The 23,194-nt window shown below is 43.5% G+C and overlaps 3 protein-coding genes across 31 annotated transcripts in view; 2 read left to right on the top strand and 1 right to left on the bottom strand.

Annotated features, from left to right (window-relative positions):
- The first annotated feature begins 5,666 nt into the window (after positions 1–5,666).
- LOC118230823 (protein Ycf2-like) lies at positions 5,667–8,570 on the top strand. 27 transcript variants are annotated; one of them, XM_035424181.1, is made up of 3 exons: positions 5,668–6,327; positions 6,430–6,470; positions 6,501–8,255. In XM_035424181.1, exons 1-3 carry the CDS (start codon positions 5,781–5,783, stop codon positions 8,154–8,156), a joined length of 2,244 nt encoding a protein of 747 aa, XP_035280072.1. In that variant the 5' UTR covers positions 5,668–5,780; the 3' UTR covers positions 8,157–8,255. The 27 variants fall into 27 exon arrangements, with proteins under 27 accessions (XP_035280076.1, XP_035280072.1, XP_035280074.1 ...); XM_035424183.1 differs by having other exon boundaries at positions 6,430–6,482; positions 6,549–8,255; XM_035424191.1 differs by having other exon boundaries at positions 5,668–6,495; positions 6,676–6,728; positions 6,945–8,255.
- A 61-nt stretch (positions 8,571–8,631) lies between these two features.
- On the top strand, positions 8,632–10,399 carry LOC118229655 (sodium/potassium/calcium exchanger 1-like). The gene is made up of 3 exons (XM_035421816.1): positions 8,632–8,664; positions 8,793–9,611; positions 10,029–10,399. Exons 1-3 carry the CDS (start codon positions 8,632–8,634, stop codon positions 10,299–10,301), a joined length of 1,125 nt encoding a protein of 374 aa, XP_035277707.1. The 3' UTR covers positions 10,302–10,399.
- Positions 10,400–17,267: 6,868 nt separating this feature from the next.
- LOC118230668 (WW domain-containing transcription regulator protein 1-like) overlaps positions 17,268–23,194 on the bottom strand; it is a 39,806-nt gene continuing 33,879 nt past the window's right edge. The window contains exons 4-6 of one of the 3 annotated variants that reach the window (XM_035423882.1): positions 22,921–23,090; positions 21,232–21,344; positions 17,268–20,190 (exon numbers count right to left, since the gene is read on the bottom strand). In XM_035423882.1, coding sequence (XP_035279773.1) covers positions 20,009–20,190; positions 21,232–21,344; positions 22,921–23,090 — 465 coding nt within the window. In that variant the 3' untranslated portion in view covers positions 17,268–20,008. The remainder of the gene's footprint in view (positions 20,191–21,231; positions 21,345–22,920; positions 23,091–23,194) is intronic. The other 2 variants (XM_035423884.1, XM_035423883.1) reach the window with 2 other exon arrangements.

Below are 23,194 nucleotides of genomic sequence, written 5' to 3'. Positions count from 1 at the left end.
AAGTAATAAACGTGTTCTGTATTTAACTCAAATGAGACACATTTTGTTCTCTATCTTTGAGAATCGATCACTGCCTACCCCCAACCCCACAGCCCATCCCACAATCAATATCTTCATTTGAGAATGTTGGCAATCGCAGCAGCAACCTGAAATCAAATAAATCCATTTGGTTCACTATATTAATTCATAGTAGTCAGAGTCTGCAACAAATAGCCCTAAAAGCAAATGTAACTGCAATGGGCCATTTTATTATGCTATCACTGAAATAGCATTACCTTCCATTAGTTTTAATATTACATTATCAACCCAAGACACCTAGGTAAATTCTAAGTAGGCTAATAAATCATGTTTGTGTGGTAATGATTTGTCAATGTACCATGGTCAATATATAATTTATGATCAACTTGAAAACGTCAATTTTTAACATTAAAAAGCAGGAATTGTGATGGCAGAGGGTGGGAGTAAAGGAGTTGTCATGTGTAGGATGACCATCAAAATAGGACAAATATTCCTGACATAAAATCTTTGAGAACTCCTTTTATGGAGCAGCTGTAGCTTATATATTACGTTTTATGTTACAAAAAATATATAACTCTATTTTAAAAAAATAAAATATTCTGAATTCATTCAAGCTCATCCAAAAATTGAAGAGTGACGATTTTCAAAATATCAAATCAAAATCATATTAAAGTGGAAAAATTAATTGTGAAGAGCACAAAAGTACTACCTTGATTCATGACCTGTATTTGGTACCATATAATGCATCATATTACAAAAATAAAAATAAAAATGACTAAGAATGAATTGAAAGAGCTCAATGACAGAATCAGAATTTACTTGATTAATAGGTATGTGTACCTGGCCGATGCCAACTGCCAAGAATAGCCAAGGAACCTTTTCACCTGTTAGACCATCTTTCCTGGATCACTCCCATTTAATGTTCTCAGCAAACCTCAATTGAATCTAGAAATTGCAACTGATATTAAAGGATTTGGAAACATTCACTTACAATCTGAGTGAATCATTTGAGACATGGGACAGTTACGTAAGCTCTGCACTACACTCCCTACAGTAAGTACAATGCAACATTATTTTAATGCTGGGGACCTTGCCTTTGTATACAGAATTGACTGACAACTGCTCCACTCCCAAGTCATTGTACAGGTTTCAGGAAGCAAAAGAATGGGACAAGTTGTTCAAGAGTGATAACAGCAAAAGAATGAGGCAAAAGCATGTTTGGAAGTGTGGGGTCGATATGTGAAATGCATTTCAGAAATATAAGAGTTCCTGAAAAGATTATACCATTTAAAAAGCAATAGTTTAAAGTATTTAGGCAATTATTCATCAAACAAGCCAGTGTAACAAATTTGCTTGAGTCTGAGGAGGGATTTGAACGTCAGTCTGTCACTTACACATACACACAAAGGAAATGACTCCAAAACAGCACTATAAGGATTGTGAGTCAAGTGTATTGTATTTATACACGCCAATTTCACCACTGAATAACTATTTTGTATTAAATAGAAAATACATTATGCCACAACGTTCGGATGTTACAATAATCGTGCACCACAGCGCCACCTTTGGTGGGGCACTGCCCCCACGTGCCCCTAATGTAAAAACGCCCCTGGTATGGACTTCTATACATGTCCATTTTGCTTGAATTTCCCATGTTTTTTTTAGCAGATGTATCTAAAAGTCCAATGGGAAGATGTATTTTTTTGGGCCTCGAGTATTAGTGATTATGTAATTGACAGGGAAAAAAGATAAGGACTGGCACTTTATTGCGTGGACGTGTGAAGTTGTTTGTAAATTCTGTCCATTGTCAGAAGCAGGCCCGCTGTGTGTCTTGCTGGTACCCGGGACAAGATGATCTCAAAAGGCCCCAAATACTTTGAAGTTGTCCATGGATTTAGATTTCACAGATTATTCCAGCAGATTATTTAAAGATTAGAGGGCCCTTTTGGGCCCCCCCTTGACCCAAGGCCCGGGACAACTGACCCGGTGTTCCCCCCGTGTCAGTGGCCCTGGTCAGAAAGTACAGAAATGAATGTTTTTAAGGGCTGAGAGTCAGTGGTCATTGTGGTTATTTCTGTGGGAAACCCTGGAAAGTGCCAAACTCTTGGTGCTGCATAGGTATGGGGCGACATGCCCCACCAAGGCGTAAATTGGCAGGATGGCATACCTGCCATTCCATTACAGCCATTTTATGAAGTACACCAACTTATTAATAAAATGGCCTGCTCCCCCAAACAGTGAATCATATGGCTGCAACTCAATATATAAAGCATACAGACATGGTGAAAAGGTATAGTTGTTGTTTGACGAAACATTAGAATGGACAAGATGTGTGACCTGGATGTGCAACTTGTGATATTGTTGGGACCAGATGTTGTGGTTCCAGCATCTCAGTAACAGCAGCCCTCCTGGGATTTTCACACATTGCAAATCTGTGAAATTACTGGGGTCCTGGGGAGCCCCTGTGCTGATTTTCATTACAACCGCAATTGCAATCCCATAATTCTAACAAGCTGCTAAATTTTCATGTTTATGAGGGCTTATTTGGGCTCTTAAACCATATTATGTCTGAAATAGCTTTGAATGCCACAAAGAATAAAATTTCCATGTTGACATTGTGCTATAATGTGCTTATTGTGCTACATTGCAAAGAACTACATAAAGAGGTAACTATTTCGATAAAATGAAAGACCTAAATCAATGGGTTCATTATTAGGTTGTTGAACACACGTTTCATTTCTTAAATATTTTTTCTTAAACTTTACACAATTCAGGTTTGACTCATTTGCTTCATCTTTGAATTCTGCATGATCTTCCAGATGGTTCAATTTAGTGGCCAGGTGCCATCACTTTCACCAATTAGGAGCCTATTTATTCACCAGTTTTTAATTTGTTTTGCCTCTTTTCATGCAGTTGTTTGCAACAGAACACAATAAGCACAATACAAACACATGAATTTTATTATTTATGGCCTGCATTGCTATTTCTGATAATGTGGTTTAAGAGGGTAAATATAGTAATCCCTCTAAACATTAAAGGCACCTCATTTTTAAAAAGGTTTTTCAAATCAATATTTCCAGGAAGATAATTCACCATGTCACAAAGCATGCACCATTTCACAGTTTCACAAACATGAGTGACTTCAGGTTATTCTAATGGCCTGCACAGTCCTCAGATCTCAACTAATAGAGCATGGTATGAGGTAGAATGAAGGTTCTAGAGCAGTGGTGTCAAACTCGTGCCATGGAGGGTCGTGTGTATGCAGGTTTTCATTCCAGCCTCAGATCTTGATTATATAATTAGTTAAATTATTTGCTGAATTAGGGATGCAGGTTTGTGCACAATGGTGACCCGACGTCTATGGTGACCCGCATTGTCTAAATAAAAATTTTCTTATATTCTGTGCTTCAATGCAGTTAAACGCATATGGCTGAATGAGTAATTGGACTCAATTAAGGCAGCATTAATTGGTTGGAATGAAAACCTGAATACACACGGCCCTCCATGGCACGAGTTTGACACCACTGTTCTAGAGGAACAGTGTATTGCTTTAGAGTCAGCATGGGCTAAAATTTAAGAAATGTTTTTTAGCACCAGGCTGAATCCGTTATTGGAATACAACAATTGTACTGCACCTGCTTATACCAGTTATGCATCCATCTCTGATGGGCTGCACTACATAGTCCACCTTTTACTGCCTTCAAACAGGCCTGCTTAAGAAACCCACTCTGGAAAACTGCTGTAAAATGCAATCCATATTTAGTCCCAAGACCAGTTCCCCCAAAAAGCTTTTGAATATGTAGCTTTCAACCAATTGTTCCACTTTATGCAATTCACCCAAACCAGTTCTCCAACTCTCCACTCTCCAACATAGCCCATTGGCTCTCATCCTCCCCTATCTATCTTCAGTGCGGTTAACTCTGGTGATTTAAAAATAACTGCCACCGCCCATAATCATACCAAAAGCATAGGGAACTCAAGTCCAACCTCATGGAGCCTTTTAGCAGAGGTCCACAGGGATTGGTTATTGGTGCCCTTGTCCACACAATCTCTTGGTTCTTATTCACAATATTTCAATACAGCACACTGAATGACAAGTCGCATGTAATCAATGGATCATTTTGTCATCAGAAAATGTGGGCCAGAGTCTTGCATCCAAATCTACCGAAGAGAACATGATCACACTTTGATGCAAGTGATGAGCAGCAATAAAGGCATTATCTCTGAACAGAACACCAGGCACTGCTGTGAACAGCCAGTCTAAACACTGAAACAGATGCTGCAGTTCAGGATTTCACAGCCAGTTGACTGAAAGCCAAATTATATTCACAATCAGTAATTTGTCAGAACTCTTCAGTTTACCCAGACTTAAATCCTCAAGGCCAACATGTGACAATGACAATGGGGAAAAACTCCCCAGATGACAGGTAGGATAAAACCTTGACTTGAGGGATAGCCAAGTCCTCCACAAGGAGTGGGTTAAGAGTGAAGTCAATTTTCAGGTTGTTGAAACCGTTCAGGGCTGGGTAAAATTCTCACATTTCATTAAGTTACAGTAATCTACCAAATGGTTATAGTGGCCAGGCATCCACCCTTTCACCAATTAAAAGCCTATTGAAATTGTCCAATTTGAGTGGTTAATACAATTAACATGACACTAAGCACAATGACATGCATAGCCATTTGTCATATCACTTATGGCTATGCATGTAAAATAATCCCAATATAACCCAAAAATAAACTTTCAATCAAGAAATTCTGGGATTGCAATCATGATTTCAACCAGCATATACCTGTATAAGTGTCCCCTGGTCCAAGTTTGAACACTGCTCTAACATACAGGCTATAATAAATAGGATTGACAAATGAACAACCTTTTACCATCCACAATTGATTCAGGGTGGGAATTTAAGGTTACGGATTTATTTGGAATTTGCTAAAATAACTGGTATATTCTTTTAGGAAGCATTTCGTTTAAAGCTATGGTTTACTAGTTATAGTAATACACACTACCACAGTAGTCCATTCACAGAACTGGGACATGATTATTCACACAGCCAAAATGATATAAATACTTATTTATTAGCATAGCCATCAAAATTTCATGACAGTATTGGGGGGAAAAAAATCAGATCAAACCATTATTCGAAAGACTGAAATCATAACTGCTCAAATCCAGCAATGTACCCCAGGACTAAAACTAGTTGGTCAGATTATAACCAGCTAATGACAGTTTAAATGGTCTACAATTGCAATTGTAGGTCCTCAGTAATGGGCACATTAAGCAGAGGAAGATCTTGAACAGCAGTCCCGTATCTCCATTGGCTCATCTTCACCTCATGGCACATCACTTTCCAGAGGGTTAGACTGAAACAGCTGCTGGATGTAGTTGTTCCCCCCTGCATAGACAAGATTAGTTGGACCCAAAAAATCCAAAGTTATAACCATTTAGTGAATGGAAGTCAATTTCCCTATGAAAATCAGTTTGCATGGAGAACAGAGTTGTCATTTCATTTAACAAAGGGAAAAAGAAGGAGAAAAAAAAAAAAAAAAAAAAAAAAAAAAAAAAAAAACTTAAATTCAGCATAAATGAAACTCACCATTGTGAAACGGCCGGCTGCTAGTTGCTGCATTGTATTGGTTTGAATGTTGAGGGGGACTGGCAGGTTTATTGGGGTGTTTTGAGTATTGAAGGCAAGTATGTGTTCCTGGTTGGTAAAAAATGCATTTAGGTTTTTGGGGGTGAGTTTCTCGGACTAGAGATGGATACTGTAGGCGAGTATCTGGAAAGGGAGTTGGAGGAGAGTACTGCAAGGGAGTTTCAGGGACTGGGTAATGCGGATGGGTTTCTGGAACAGGAGCTGGAAGGTACTGTGGGTAAGATTCAGGGACTAGAGGTGGAGGAGAGTACCGCAGGGGAATTTCAAGTGTTGGGTTCAGTGGGTCAGTTTCTGGAGTCATGTACTCTGGGTGAATTTCTGGGGCTGAAGCTGAAGGATACTGTGCATGAGCTTCAGGGGCTGGAGCTGCATGGTACTGTGGGGGAATTTCTGTGGCTGGAGCTGGACGATGCTCTGGCTGCATTTCTAGGGCTGGGTACTGTGGGTGAGTTTCAGGAGCAGGAGCTTGCGGGTACAGTGGGCGAGTTTCAGGAGCAGGAGCTTGCGGGTACAGTGGGCGAGTTTCAGGAGCAGGAGCTTCGGGGTACTGTAGGTGAGTTTCAGAAGCAGGAGCTTGCGGGTACTGTGGGCGAGTTTCAGGAGCAGGAGGATACTGTGGGTGAGTTTCTGGGGCAGGAGGATACTGTGGGTGAGTTTCTGGGGCAGGAGGATACTGTGGGTGAGTTTCAGGAGCAGGAGCTGGAGGGTACTGTGAGTGAGTTTCAGGAGCAGGAGCTTGCGGGTACTGTGGGTGAGTTTCAGGAGCAGGAGCTGGAGGGTACTGTGGGCGAGTTTCTGGGGCAGGAGGATACTGTGGGTGAGTTTCAGGAGCAGGAGCTTGCGGGTACTGTGGGTGAGTTTCTGGGGCAGGAGCTGGAGGGTACTGTGGGCGAGTTTCTGGGGCAGGAGCTGGAGGGTACTGTGGGCGAGTTTCAGGGGCAGGAGCTTGCGGGTACTGTGGGCGAGTTTCAGGGGCAGGAGATTGCGGGTACAGTGGGTGAGTTTCAGGAGCAGGAGCTTGCGGGTACTGTGGGCGAGTTTCAGGAGCAGGAGGATACTGTGGGTGAGTTTCTGGGGCAGGAGGATACTGTGGGTGAGTTTCAGGAGCAGGAGGATACTCTGGGTGAGTTTCAGGAGCAGGAGCTTGCGGGTACTGTGGGCGAGTTTCTGGGACAGGAGGATACTCTGGGTGAGTTTCAGGAGCAGGAGGATACTCTGGGTGAGTTTCAGGAGCAGGAGGATACTGTGGGTGAGTTTCTGGGACAGGAGCTGGAGGGTACTGTGGGCGAGTTTCAGGAGCAGGAGCTTGTGGGTACAGTGGGCGAGTTTCAGGAGCAGGAGGATACTGTGGGTGAGTTTCTGGGACAGGAGCTGGAGGGTACTGTGGGCGAGTTTCAGGAGCAGGAGCTTGTGGGTACAGTGGGCGAGTTTCAGGAGCAGGAGGGTACTGTAGGTGAGTTTCAGGAGCAGGAGCTTGCGGGTACAGTGGGCGGGTTTCAGGAGCAGGAGGGTACTGTGGGTGAGTTTCAGGAGCAGGAGATTGCGGGTACAGTGGGTGAGTTTCAGGAGCAGGAGCAGGAGGATACTGTGGGTGAGTTTCTGGGGCAGGAGGATACTGTGGGTGAGTTTCTGGGGCAGGAGCTTGCGGGTACTGTGGGCGAGTTTCAGGAGCAGGAGGGTACTGTGGGCGAGTTTCTGGGGCAGGAGGGTACTGTGGGCGAGTTTCTGGGGCAGGAGGATACTCTGGGTGAGTTTCAGGAGCAGGAGGATACTGTGGGTGAGTTTCTGGGACAGGAGCTGGAGGGTACTGTGGGCGAGTTTCAGGAGCAGGAGCTTGTGGGTACAGTGGGCGAGTTTCAGGAGCAGGAGCTTGTGGGTACAGTGGGCGAGTTTCAGGAGCAGGAGGGTACTGTAGGTGAGTTTCAGGAGCAGGAGCTTGCGGGTACAGTGGGCGGGTTTCAGGAGCAGGAGGGTACTGTGGGTGAGTTTCTGGGGCAGGAGCTTGCGGGTACTGTGGGCGAGTTTCAGGAGCAGGAGCTTGCGGGTACAGTGGGCGGGTTTCAGGAGCAGGAGGGTACTGTGGGTGAGTTTCTGGGGCAGGAGCTGGAGGGTACTGTGGGCGAGTTTCAGGAGCAGGAGGGTACTGTAGGTGAGTTTCAGGAGCAGGAGCTTGTGGGTACTGTGGGTGAGTTTCAGGAGCAGGAGCTGGAGGGTACTGTGGGCGAGTTTCTGGGGCAGGAGCTGGAGGGTACTGTGGGCGAGTTTCAGGAGCAGGAGGGTACTGTGGGTGAGTTTCAGGGGCAGGAGCAGGAGGGTACTGTGGGTGAGTTTCAGGAGCAGGAGCTGGAGGGCACAGTGGGCGAGTTTCTGGGGCAGGAGCTGGAGGGTACTGTGGGCGAGTTTCTGGGGCAGGAGCTGGAGGGTACTGTGGGCGAGTTTCAGGAGCAGGAGGATACTGTGGGTGAGTTTCAGGAGTAGGAGCTGGAGGGTACTGTGGGCGAGTTTCAGGAGCAGGAGGATACGGTGGGTGAGTTTCAGGAGTAGGAGCTGGAGGGTACTGTGGGCGAGTTTCTGGGGCAGGAGCTGGAGGGTACTGTGGGCGAGTTTCAGGGGCAGGTGCTTGCGGGTACAGTGGGCGAGTTTCAGGAGCAGGAGGATACTGTGGGTGAGTTTCAGGAGCAGGAGCTTGCGGGTACTGTGGGCGAGTTTCTGGGACTGGAGCTGAAGGGTGCTGTGGGTGAGTTTCTGGGGCAGGAGCTGGAGGGTACTGTGGGTGAGTTTCAGGGACCAGGTACTGTGGCTTAGTTGGAGAGTTTGAAGGTAAACAGCTACAGCTAGTGGGAGCATGATGGCAATAAGCAGAACAGGGGTGTTGGGCATATTCAGAAGGAAAAAAAGGGTGAATTCCACTAGGTGCTTGAGTTTCAGCTGAAGCAGCAATACTATGGGAATAATGGTGATGAGAAATGTATATGCAGCACTGAAGGCAAGTGGAATCACAACCATAGGAACTGGGATTTTTTGGGGAAATGGGAGTAGCATGGGCAAAAGCTGGAGAAGGGTGGTTTGGGTTGGTTTCAGAAGCAGTTGAAGTTACAGGTGCAGGAGTCTTAGTTGGATAGTGTGGATGAGTTACAGGGGCAGGAGTCTGAGCCGGATAGTGTGGGCGCATTACAGAGGCAGGAGTCTGGGCAGGTTGGTGTGGGTGTGTTACAGGGGCAGGAGTCTGGAAAGGACAGTGTGGGTAGTGTGGGTGTGTTACAGGGGCAGGAGTCTGGGCCGGATAGCGTGGCCGTGTCACAGGGGCAAGAGTCTGGGCCGGATAGTGTGGGCGACTTACAGGGGCAGGAGTCTGGGCCGGATAGTGTGGGCGACTTACAGGGGCAGGAGTCTGGGCCGGATAGTGTGGGCGACTTACAGGGGCAGGAGTCTGGGCCGGATAGTGTGGGCGAGTCACAGGGGCAGGAGTCTGGACCGGATAGTGTGGGCGAGTCACAGGGGCAGGAGTCTGGGCCGGATAGCGTGGGCGAGTCACAGGGGCAGGAGTCTGGGCCGGATAGTGTGGGCGACTTGCAGGGGCAGGAGTCTGGGCCGGATAGTGTGGGCGACTTGCAGGGGCAGGAGTCTGGGCCGGATAGTGTGGGCGACTTGCAGGGGCAGGAGTCTGGGCCGGATAGTGTGGGCGACTTGCAGGGGCAGGAGTCTGGGCCGGATAGTGTGGGCGACTTGCAGGGGCAGGAGTCTGGGCCGGATAGTGTGGGCAACTTACAGGGGCAGGAGTTTGGGCCGGATAGTGTGGGCGAGTCACAGGGGCAGGAGTCTGGGCCGGATAGTGTGGGCGAGTCACAGGGGCAGGAGTCTGGGCCGGATAGTGTGGGCGAGTCACAGGGGCAGGAGTCTGGGCCGGATAGTGTGGGCGAGTCACAGGGGCAGGAGTCTGGGAAGAACAGTGGGGGCAGGAGCAATGGGCTGGATAGTGTGGGCATGCTAAATGGGCAGGAGTCTGGGCTGAATGGTGTGGGCGGGTTACAGCGGCAGGAGTCTGGGTCGGATACTGAGGGTGAGTTACAGGGGCAGGAGTCTGGGCCGGATAGTGTGCGTGCGTCACAGGGGCAGGAGTCTGGGCTGGATAGTGTGGGTGAGTCACAGGGGCAGGAGTCTGGGCCGGATAGTGCGGGCGCGTCACAGGGGCAGGAGTCTGGGCCGGATAGTGCGGGCGAGTCACAGGGGCAGGAGTCTGGGCCGGATAGTGCGGGCGAGTCACAGGGGCAGGAGTCTGGGCCGGATAGTGCGGGCGAGTCACAGGGGCAGGAGTCTGGGCCGGATAGTGCGGGCGAGTCACCGGGGCAGGAGTCTGGGCCGGATAGTGTGGGCGAGTCACAGGGGCAGGAGTCTGGGCCGGATAGTGTGGGCGAGTTACAGGGGCAGGAGTCTGGGCCGGATAGTGCGGGCGAGTCACAGGGGCAGGAGTCTGGGCCGGATAGTGTGGGTGAGTCACCGGGGCAGGAGTCTGGGCTGGATAATGTGGGCGAGTCACAGGGGCAGGAGTCTGGGCCGGATAGTGTGGGCGAGTCACAGGGGCAGGAGTCTGGGCCGGATAGTGTGGGCGAGTCACAGGGGTAGGAGTCTGGGCAGAATGGCTTAAATGAGCTGCAGCTGAAGGGCGAAGAAATGGACAAGACAGTTCCAGCTCTCCATGTCTTGAAAGGATGTTGAGGGTATGATTTCCATCCTGTAAACATTTTGCCATCATGAAAACAAATCATTAGATACATACAAGTGACAAACTAGCTTCACAAGAGTGGGTATGGAGGCAATACATTTTAAAGTTTTTTGGATTGATAATGATCACAATATGTAAAATAATTATGGAATGTAAAGCTAAGGATTTCCAGTACAGGACTTGAATGACTATACAAGAACATTCCACTAAATTTTCAGTTGTAACCATTTCCTATGGCACGTACAACTGGGTAACGCTCCAGACAAGGAGCTCTATGGTCTAAAATGATGTTTAGTTTAAATTATAAAAAAGGTCGTTAAACCCCCCAAAAAGTTAAAAAATACACATTTTTAATCATTTCATTTGGGGGGGGGGCTAATCTTATATTTTCAAAAACAATTGGTTACAATCCAAGCTAGGTTCCCAAACCACTCCAGTACACCGCAAGCCTGATCCAGGTATCTGATGCATTCCATTTCAAGCACCCCTGATGGTTCAATCAAGGGCTTGATTAGTTGTATAACATGTGATAACTTGATGACAGAAATGCCTGAATCTGGCTGGGGGTAACCCAGGAGAGGTTTGGGAACCACTGATCAAAGTTAACATTAAATCATGTGCTAGGATATAGGGAGAACCCAGTTCAAAGACAATGTGGTGAAAGTGGTCCTTGCAGTCCACAAATGAAGAGGGAACAAAGGAAAACAGTTGAAGTGTAGACAGTTCTACCTTAAACTACTGCTAGTACTGTACTATTGATGCATAAATTCATGTCAATATGCTTATAAATGCATCAAAATATGCATTACAATCACTTGGCAGACACCCATCCAGAGCAACATGCAGAAGTAGAGGACAGCAACTGAAAAATGCAGCATCACCAGGAAGGCAGAGGCCCATTAATCAGTAAAAGAAAAATCTAACAATTCATTACATAACTAAAACACCAGAGGACATTCTCTAAATAGCTATAACTAACATTCAAATAGAAATCCAAAGTTATCAATAAGGGGGCAGGGAGACCATTTTGCAATCTGAAGTCTTCACTCTGCATCATAACTACAACGGGAAGCCCATTCCACCACCAAGGGGCCACAACCCCATCCAACACCTTTGGGATCAATTGGAAAGCCAACCTGCGAGACAGGCCTAATCGGCCAATCAGCGCCTGACCTCACTTATGCTCTTCCGGCTGAATCCCTGTAGCAATACACCAGGCATCTAGTATAAAGCCTTCCCAGAAGAGTGGAGGTTATTACAGCAGCAAAGGGCAAACCAATCACATTAATGCCCATAATTTTGGATGAGATGGTGACCATCAAGGGGTCCACATACTTTTATCCATGAATTGTTGGTTGAGACAACTGGATGCAAAGTGACTGTCAAAATAACTTGTTTGGCAAATATGAAGCAACTCACCCCCAGTTTCCTAGTAACAGCAAATTACAACATGGCCAGCAATATTTTGAGGTTGCACATAGGACTACATTAATTCTATTGCATTTATTCACAATAAATGTGCATGTCTATTGTGCTGGAACATTCCTGTTCAATTCCAAAATTTAGTTGTTCATTCCCATGGACATGGGAGCAATGTTGATATAGTAAGCTGCACTATGCTTTCCTTGAATGCAACCATCTCAGGTTGCATGCACCATAGGCTATAGTAAAAAAAAATAAACTTTGCATAACAGGGCAACATACTGACTCTGGTAAAGAATGTTTCTACACATTGCTTTAGTTAACTGAAGCTTTATATAATGAACTTCAAAGCCCATCATAAAGCAGGTGGGTAGTGAAACCACCGAATACTCAATTCCAAATGCCAATAGCAAACCACCTAAGCCAATAAAAGTGAATTCTAAAACTCCATAACGTGAAATCACCATTTAACACCAATATAGCATTAGTACAGCAACATTTCCATGAGGCATGGCAACATAAATATGCTACATTTTACAAACAATCACATCATACCCAATATTTAAATGGCCTAAAGCAGGGATCAGCTTTGGCCCTCAAATCCAAATCCAAGCCCTGGTTTTCTTTTCTCCCAGGTAATTAGTGCTACTGATTGGCCAGACTGTCTTCACACCCGACTCCCAGGCAAGGGAGGGTGGAAAATCAGCAGTTCTCAGCCCTCGAGGACTGCGAGTTGCTTATCCCTGGTATAAAGCATACATAAATCCAGTATAATTTTATAGAACCCAAGATTAGTTGAGAATAGGCATACCTTGAAAGCCCCACAGGGGGCATACGGAGCAGTGATTACTAGTCCTCTGGGATAGTTCATGACATTGTAGTCACAATGTGCCACCGTGGAAAATGGCTTCCACTCATCCGAGACTAAAAAAAAGAAACAGTACAGCACACTGTATTAAGATAACTTCAGCAAAGCATTTGGACACCAAGAATCACTGCAGTCACAGCAGGCGAGTTAAACCTCCTCAGAATCTTTCCATTGCTACAGAACATCTCCCCTGCGTACGCACATGTGTAAATCGTATGCCCACTTCCATGCCAACTGATTTATTAATTTTAACTTGACATGGAAGTCTACCTCTCTAATATCACCTATTAGACTTTAATTTACTTTATAGGTCTGTAAAATGTCAATTTAGTTATCCCTAGTTACAGATTGTAGTTTCCTCCAAACTACTGACTGCATACTGTACCTACCTTCTATTAGTTAAAGACTAAACACAGCCCAACACTACTCTTGTGACAGCTATAGAATTTTTTTAAGGAGAGTTAAAGGGAAATGCAAACTGGACTCACCCTTCACTCTGAGATCCTCAGACACAGTCAGTCTTTGGGGAACTTTCACAACCATGCCAAAAGGGTAGCAGGACACAGAGGGAGTAGGAAGTAGGGCAGGTGTAACTGGGCAGGACATTTTCACAGGAGTCCCTGACCAAAGCAACGGCAGCACATAACTGCCCCCCTAAGAGAAATCAGTCAGCCTCTTGGAGAAGTCAAAGATTAATTGGAAAAAAATATTCATAAACTGGCAGGAGAGTCCTTACGTCTTGTATGCCATAGCAACCAAGGTAGGGTACTGTGAAGATCATGTTTCGAGATGTTGTCAGAGTGTAACCACACTGAGGTGGAAGCTGCTTCAGGGGTAGAGGGGCAGCGTTCTCTGCCAAAAGAAATCACACATCACTATTTGTCAATGTGCTTGTGGTTTGGGAGGGGGGGGGGGAGCAAGGGGGCAAAATGAACCATTTCAGACATGCGTCCAAGGCCTCCACTTTAATACCTCAAAATATATCATTGAGAACCAGCACTGGAAGGAACAGGAAGTGATGCACATTTCAAATGAGAACTGCCAAGCTTTTCCCATTCAAATTCTCTCATGTATAATGCTAGGTCATTGATACAACATGCAAAGTAAACAGGTCCCAATTTATAGGACCACACTAACCAGAAGTGTATTTCTCATCTACATCAAAAAGGTCAATTATTGTGCAATTAAAACATGCATGCATGCATGCATTCCAATGTAGTATAATGGGTAAGCAACTGGTCTTGTAACCCAACAGTCAGAGCCTTGAGCAAGGTACTTAACCAGTGTTTTCTATATATCCAGCTGTATAAATGCTAAACACATGGTTACTTTTAGAAAGGGGTCAAGACCACATTGACAACTTCTACAGGTAACACTGCACAAATGCAGTCTTGCAGCCAGACAAACGCATGTACGACCGTACACTTACCTCCTCTGTCGACCGTAAAATACAAGGGGTGATGAGGGAGTCCACCTCGCATTATGAGCGCCATTGAGTCAGTCCCACACTCCACTAATGGGTTGAGACGTTGTAGGTTTTGAATAGATTGAGGGCTTTCTCCAGAACGAGCATGGGGCTTCCATTGTGCGTTTTCATTCCAGGCTAGGTGCAAGTACAACATTTAGCTCCACAAAGAAATGCGGAAAATGTACAAGCAGTGTCCAGTCCAATTCAAAATTACAAGCTATGCTACATGGCCAAAAGTACGTGGACCCCAGACATTAAACATCATCCAAAATTATGGGCATTATTACAGAGTTGGTCCACCCATTGCTGCTATAACAACCTCTACTCTACTGGAAAGGCTTTATGCTAGATGTTGGTGCGTCGCAGCAGGAATTTGCTTCCTTTCAGCCAGAAGAGCATAAGCCTTCTAGCATTGATTGAGCAATTGGGCCTGGCTCATAGTTAACTTTCCAATAGATCCCAAAGGAGTTAGGTGGATCTGAGGTCAGTGCCCTGTGCAGTCCAAATTCTTCCACACCATTCAACAACAATTTCGTTATGGACCTCAGTGTGCCTGGGGGCATCGTCATGTTGAAACCGGAAAGGGCCTTTCCCAAACTGTAGGAAAGCACAGAATCATCCAGAATGTGATTGTGTGTTGTAGCATTACGATTTGCCTTCACTGGAACTAAGGGGGGCAGCACAGTGGTGCAATGCTGCCCCACAGCAAGAAGGACCAGGGTTTGAATCCCATACTGGGCCCGTGTGTGGAGTTTGCATGTTCTCCCCATGTCCGTGTGGGTTTCCTCAGTGTACTCCGGTTTCCTCCCACAGGCTAAAGATGTGCAAATAGGCTAATTGGAAACTAAATTGTCCATAGATACGAGTGTGTGAATGAACGGCGAGTGATCAGTGTGCCCTGCAATAGATTGGCAGCCTGTCCATGGTGTATTTCGGCCTCTCACCCAATGCACGCTGGGATAGGCTCCAGCACCTCTCGCAACCCTGCCCAGGATAAGCAGGTAGGCCTATAGATAATGGATGGATGGATGGAACTAAGGGGCCTAGCCCAAACCACCAACAGCCCCAGACCAAAGGGTGTGCAGATGCTTTGGGTCATATAGTGTAGTCCTACAGCAGGGGCAGGCAATTCTGGTCCTGCAGGTGTGTTTCCACCAGTTACTCCAGCTAAATGAGCAAACTGGCTGTAGCCTACACAAACACTGCTTCATAGATTCGACCACAGTAAAACTACACATAAGGACACATTCTATGGCTGTCATTCTTGTACTTATCCAGAAATGTAGCCAAGATGTCAGACAGCATAAATGACAGGGCTAATTAAATAAGACCGAAGTCAGTATGAAACGGATACAGCTCTACTTGCCCACCCCAATCCTAGAGGGTACACCACCTTCCCTAGTCAGTGATCCTTCCAGTAGGAGTTAGTGTATTTTGGTACTCTGATCACAAAGGCCGACACCCCTGGATTAACATAAGAGTAAAATCAACAGGTTAACTGACTACTCACCCGAATCAGACTGGTAGTCAAACTCGTAGTCAAGCGATTTCGTCGTATGCTTTCTTCCGTTCCTGTCGAGGTCTTCTCTCGTTTGACCAGCTCTAAAATTCGTATTCAACGGCGCATTCCCAATTAGGAGCATTCCGAAATTTATTGGCCTATCGATTCCGCTTTTTTGAAAAGTTGACTTGAAATGAATTGTTGCAGCCGCCTTTCTCGTTCCTGGCACCACACGGCAATGAGCGAGCGTCCACAGTGTGATTAAAATACAGAAAAGTGCTTCATGGTTCTTCTGCCAAGCCCTTAAAACCGTAAACATTTTGCATTTACCACGTCGGGGCAATGTGACGTGTGCCACAAAAAATAACCGCGCGTGCTCATCAGAGATATATATAGCCTTGGACAATTGATCAGCGTTGATTGAACAGCTAATAACACCGTTTACCGTATTTAAGCAGAGATTTTATCAACTTGTTTAAACGTTGAGTCCTTTAATATACCGAAGTTCGTACATCGACTGCAACAGTTGCCTATTGTTTTATTTGTTTTATTAAAATTTTTATTAGCCTTTTTGTCACTTTTGTAGGAGCCTGGATCGTGGATCCTACACGTCTTTGAGGGTAACCTGTAAAAGTTACTACTAAAGTAGTAACACTATTTTAAAAAACCGTTTACTGCTACGCATTGTTGTGTCTCTACCAACTGATATTAATGAGTGTATTAAACACAAACCCCAAGATGGTTTATACACTTGCTAGCTCCACGCTTTTATAGCACTACAAAAGCATGAATGATTCGGGAATGGGTGTTGCTTGAAACTAAAAGTGTCAATTTAAGTCAATTTACGTCCATTTTTATTTAGGCCTACTGAAATGATACCTCTCCCAATGCACCCTGGGATAGGCTCCAGCACCCCCGCGACCTGCCCTGGATAATATACATAATGCATGGATGATGGATACTTAGGCTCTAATTAGTCTGGCCTTAATGAATTAATTAAGTAATTCAGGAACATGCTCTCTTTTCGTTGCATACGGGATTTCATAATATAGCTTCCCACTGTCTCCCGTTAAACGTGTTAAACGTCTTCGACCAGTTAAACGTGATTTAAAAAAATACTTTCGATCATTGATGACATTTCTTTCATAATATGTGATCAAACTGAGCGTTGTACCTCTGCAGTTTACCTGGCTGGTAGACCTACGGTATATGGCGATTGCTTTACTATATACATGGAAGATTTCACAGTAGCCTATCAGGCAAGTGGTGGCAATAATAGAGTAAATGTATAGGAATAAACCAATATAACCTAACTGTACTATATGCAAAAACAAAAGTTAAAATATGTCGTTTAGGCTGAAACATCGCCAAGTTTTATTAATACAATTATGTGGGAATCTAGGCCTATTCATTGAGTATCTAGCCATACAATGCACAAACATTGTTTAGTTTCTGGAACTCAATTTCTTTGGTAATTCTGTAGTACCAAGTTGGCCTAGTTGTTCCTTTTTGCATTTTTCTATGACAATGAATACATAAACCAAAATTAGTGGCATGAAAGGAATTGTAAGTAATAAGCCAATCATAATGTCTGGTAATGTGCTGAATGATTTTTATCGGAATAGTTTAATGAAAAATAAAGAAACAGAATGGGTCATGTTAACAAATAACAGCCATATTACAGTACCAATGCTCATAATGGTTTTTATGGCTTTATTAGAGTTTTTATTTGTTACTATAGCTTTCTTCTCAAATTCTGAGAGCTCCACAATATATGCCTTATTTGCAAACAATTTTCAGAACTCCTTGGCAATTAACAATTACAAATGTTAACCACAGAAAACAGTTCTTTCCATGCATTTTCTTGAACCTCAAACCCTTATTGTTAAAACTGTGTTGTACACCACTCCACTTCATTAGTAACACACCTGATCATAATTCTCATCATTGTATCAATCTTATTGGAGACATTTTTTTCCAAATAGTGGATGAGACGATTAATGCAAGAAAATCATTTTAGCTTTAGAAATCAAACCAGGCAGTTAGAATACCACACAGTCTTCACTCAGTATTATATCACTTGCTTTCATGATTACTATTACTGTAGTGGTCAATGAAAGAAGAAGAGAACATGGTGCTTTAGAACCCAAAGCATTTCGGTCATAATTGAGGAAAGTTTTATCAGGCTTGCCAGGGTGAGCCCGTTCTCCAAGCCTTCTTTAAATATGATTACCACTGTGGAAACCTGGCACCCAGGCACATGTCTTTGTGTTCCTCATTCCATGTGCTCTTCAACCTCACTGATTTCAGATCAGCTGAAACAAAATCAGTTTTGTTTGAGCCCAGTCACTGGATGCTTTGTTTATACAAGAGTGCAGCGTGGGAACTGATTACAATGGCAAGACTTAGTGATGCCGAATGCACTGGCCTGAATTCAATCAACTTGTGTGCTTAACTTTGACTATAATTAAGTACAAATGCAAACATTACACAACCACAGATTGGAAGATTCAGCAATTTCTAAAATTAATTTGCTAATTTTTTTGATGGAAAACCAATTCATGCCAGTTAAGAACAAGTATTCACTGAATACATGCCACTGTCACTGGCAGTAAAAAAACTGACTAACACAGATGACATCTGAATGTGATGCAGCTACAGTGAGAAAAGGGTCAGGGCCAGCTAAGGAGGCCTATGTCTGTCATTGCCTTCTTAATGGCTGCTACATTTCTTATTCTGTGTGACTTCACTCCAGGACATCATCAGCAGTGCCCAATCCAATATCAGTTTCCTTCCTTTGTTAAATTCACCAGCACAATTCACATACACTGTTGCCTTCTCAGTCCTGACATTCTATAGGGAAACAGGGCACAGCACAGTCATGATAGACAGTGGGATTATCGAGCACTTGCACTATACCACGTTAAACATGCAAAACAGAGTTTAGACAAAGGTAACTAGGTTGCATTAGTACATGCAGAACGAAGCAATGTCTCTTCAAGCCACAGTTTCCCCAATTGATAATGAATCATTCATTATATTTAACCACATTTTTCTCAAATGATAAAAAACATTTCTTTTTTAAAATCCCAGCAGCACAAATGTCAATGAGGTGTACTCCTTTGGATTTAAGTCTGTCTCCTAAACAATACAAAATGTGGAGACGTGATGTATTAAAAAAATAAAGCCATGCATAGTATTTGAATAAAATAATTATTTACAGAGGATTATTTATTTTGATAAACTTCTCAACACTCAACATACATTCATAAACTGAAATCTCTTAATGCATAGTTGAATTGTAGTGCTTTGAAGTTTCAAATTTATTAAAACCTAAAATCGCTATTACAAAAAGAAAAATAGCCCTTTATAAATACAAAAAGCTAACTATATTAATACTAGAAAGCCAAGAAATGCAGCTGAACGAATTGTGGCATTTTTACAGCTTGTATTTTTTAAATGTACTGTTATAAAAAAGTGAATACTATTAAATAGAAGTTTGCTACTTAACACAGCTGAAGTGTGACACCCTTCGGTGTCCTTATCACTAAAAAGCTGAATGTGTGCTTGTACGCTCAGCTAGAGTACAACTAAATAACATGACTTAAAAGCTACTCAGTTCAACTGTAAGTTTACAGTTTCACTTAACTCAAAACTCAACACACATTAGGAAATTTTGGTACAGTATATTTGGTAAAAATAGAAAAGAGTTAAGGGAAAAAAAAATCACTTTGGTTCATAACGCTTGAGCTGATTTTATAATGGTCACAGCTAAATGCATGCATGTTGTGGATACATGACGAGACTGTTCCCTGTTCTCTCTGCTGTATTCGTTGAATATTTTGTAGAGTAACAATATTGTTGGACACTAATTATAGGAGCCCGATTACACTATACATTTCAAAAAGGACAAGTGAATCCAACCTGCTGCACTAATGGCATCCCTGCCTGCTTCCTGTGCTTTCCACAGCACACGAGGACCAGCATCACTGGTTTGGGCCATCCTATCCGTTTCATAAACCGCAACCGACATATTTACCAGCTATTGCTTTAAAAAGTATGGAAAATAAAATAAGTCTATGCTACATGTCAAAAAGGTTTAGTGCTACAAAGATTGTGATTCACTGTGATATCACCATATGTGCTTTTCTTGTGGTACTAATTGAAAGGCTTTGTTAGTGTTTTTCTGTTTTGGATTCAGAGGAATAACATAATCATGAGGTCAACTGAGACACAGATATAAAAGTTTTAAAAAATTCATTGACCAAACAGAAAAAAACCATGCACTTCAGTCTTTAGTCTTGTTGTATGTTGGTCTCTGGCGCCTCACTCTGGTCTCTCGCTTGTTCTACAGCCAGGTGAGGTAGGGCTCGGCCTTGTTGAGCACCGACTCCACGTCGTTGAGGATGGGGATGAGGTCGGCTCCCTCCAGAGTGCCCAGATCCACGTTGGTGCCCGGCAGGGAGTCCAGGAAGTCAGGAAATCGGCTCTGCTGAGGAACTCCCAGGGTGCCTTGGGCAAGTCCCTCTCCTGCAGAAACAAGGAGTCATCAGGCACTGAACACACTGTTTTATTTTAGGGATATACAATAATTTTGGGTTATATCGCCGACAATAATAGCTTAATAGGAAAATACTGGTATTGCCTGGTACTAAGATTAGGACTGATATGATGCAATGATACAACTTGCAGTACTTCACAGATGATATGATGATGCAACTTACAAATGCTAGAGAGGGTGTAAATTTAGTAAAAAAAGTCATGCTCAAAAAGTAGCTTAATCACAGTCATAGAATTTATGCTATAATGCAAAACAAGGCAGTATCAAATATTTAAGTGTAAGAATTTCCATTTCCTGCTTCCCTATCTTATTTATTTATTTATTTACACAGTACCTTCCGTATGTTGCCTTCAAAGCACTTTTAAAGAAGATTACAAGCCATAAACAGGATAAAGGCTAAGAAAGGGAGATGTAAATAGACTAAAATGTGACAAAGGTACAGTGCAGTCTGTATTAGGACTGCATTTATATCCATTTGGACAGTGAACCAATTTTTGAACCAGTTTCTGGCCATCTGTGTGTTGCTGAATCATTATTTCACGCAGGATGAAAAAAGCTATTAAAAGGTCTAGAGATGATTCTAGGTTCAGAATATGCATTTGGAGTCTGTTTCCGTTGTCTCACAACATGGGTACCACAGAAGTATAAATACCAGTAAAGCAGGCAATCATGGGATGAAAACATCTGACTAAGTTGATCAGAGACATAGCCAAAACATTGGGTTGGTCAAGATCAACTGTTCTTCAAAACAAGAAGAATTGTGTCACTGTCCAAGTACTTATAGACTACACTGTAGTTGTATGAGTAGTATTTCTAACTGATAATTCCCTCTTTTTTTCTCCCCATTTTGAATTTCCTGCTGTACCCCTCGTGTCAACACTGTGTCACCCGTACCCAAACAATGAGCAGGTTGGAAGGAGTGGGCGGAGAGAAACTTATGAGAGCTGACTGTCTGTGGGCGTTTGTGACCAGGTAACTGGGACAGTGGGCTTAGATGCCTGTGCTCCTACCAGTGTCCATCTCCTCCACGTTGTTGAGGATGTCCTCGGGGGTGGTGGGGATGCTGTAGCAGCCCAGTCCCAGGCCGCTGTCCGTGCTCTGCTCTCTGGAATGGTACGGCCCGCTGCAGGTTCACAAACACAAGGGGGCGCACTTCAGCACAGCACTGTCTCTCTATTCCTGCGTTTCTCGAAAGGTGTCCCAGTGTCAATAACAGTGTGACCCGAATTATAAGAGGAAAATAAATAAAATGTTATATATAACTGTTATATATTTTTGACCGACATGTCTCTGTATTTCGTATTTTTGATATACCTCTATGTATCATTATGAAGACATAATATCAGTGTTCAAAATGTAGAATATTACATAGAATATTATTTACAATGTACTTATGGGAATTTTTTCATGCTCAACTTGAAAACTGTATGTCCTGCAACTTCAACTACTGGTCTGTCCTGACATCATACTGAATCGATGGACACCATCTGTTTGTACATAAAAATTGTACACTGGTTGTGTATGTCAGTGTGCAAATAAATGTACCTACTGCACTCTGAATGGTGCAGAATTATTCATTGTGGCTTACCTGATCATTGTGCACTTCACAAGATTAAAAATAAAATAATAAAGGGGGACAATACAAATGACAGTAATAATAATAATAATAATAATAATAATAATAATAATAATAATAACAATAATAATAATAATCCTTACATATGTACATACATACTGTACATTCATACAAAAAGTCCCATAGAAATAGATGTGAATATCTAAAATTTTTGTTGCGCATAAAATTTTTCTGGGTTAACTGGGAAAAAACACACTAAAACTGAAATAGAACAAAACTAAAAAACTAAAAGTCCAGAAAGTTAAAGGCATACTATGCAGGATTTCTTATTTGAAAACATTATAAAATATCAGTTTTAGTGTCACTTTTCGAAACTGGAAAAGACAAAGAAGCACCACAAGGGGGTGATCTTCAGCACAGCATTGTCTGTTCCTATGTGGCCGTGGTTCTGAAACCTGGTGCTGACCTTCAATCTAAGCATTAAAGATCAAGTTATACCGAGAATTATTAAGAAAAGGTAGGGCATCTGAGCCATTTGCGTGTTGTGGAAGAATTCAGACGGACATAATATGCAAAATAATAATGTTAGGTAAAATGACATTCTTTTCCCAGGGTTATTATTGCAGTAACATTTTTCACTTCTGACTCACCATCCAAAGCTGGATGTTTACCAAAACTAAAGCAATGCCTTCACAAAACTAAAGCGATGCCTTAACAAAATTAAAGCAATGCCTTAACAACTTGTTCAAAGCGAACAGTGTCACCTCATTAAGGATCCTGACCTGAGACTTCATGGCCACACTAAATTACTTAACCAATACAGTGCTGTAGCTGCTGTAATAGTCTGAAAAGCTCCTGGGGGTGCAGCAGGATTGCAAATTGTAAAGGCTCACCAGGGTTGCCCAATTTTCACTCAAACCCTAACAAAGCACACCTCATTCAACAGTTAGAGATCTGATTGAGCCACCAATTTATAGAACCAGGCGTGCCAAATTAGAGTTGAAATTAAAACCTACAGGACAGTTGATTAGGCCTCCAGGAACAGGGCTGGGCAACTCTAAGGTACACAGTGTGAAGGAGCAGGAGGTAGGGAAGGGAGGGAAAGAAGACTGCGTGTGCTTACCTGTTGAGAAAGGGGTCGGAGTTGTGATTAGGCATTGTTCCCTGGGTCAAAGGTGCAGTATTAATGGGGGTGGGTCCCGCGGCCATATTTTCGGAATCAATGGGCATCTGTCTGCATAGCGCCACCTCCTGGGGAAAACCCACAGCGGTAACAAGGGTGCCGCTGCCACACTGTCACAGGTTCAGAAAAACCAGGGCGGAGTCCAAGTCAGTACACTTGCCTAATATTGAGTATACAAGTCATATAACATAGTAGGCAAGTGCCCTGATTCGGA

The sequence above is a fragment of the Anguilla anguilla genome, chromosome 6 (genome assembly GCF_013347855.1).
Source record: "Anguilla anguilla isolate fAngAng1 chromosome 6, fAngAng1.pri, whole genome shotgun sequence".
NCBI classification, from domain to species: domain Eukaryota; kingdom Metazoa; phylum Chordata; class Actinopteri; order Anguilliformes; family Anguillidae; genus Anguilla; species Anguilla anguilla.
Note: the sequence above shows the minus strand (reverse complement) of the source record. Positions and strands in the feature narration are given on the sequence as shown.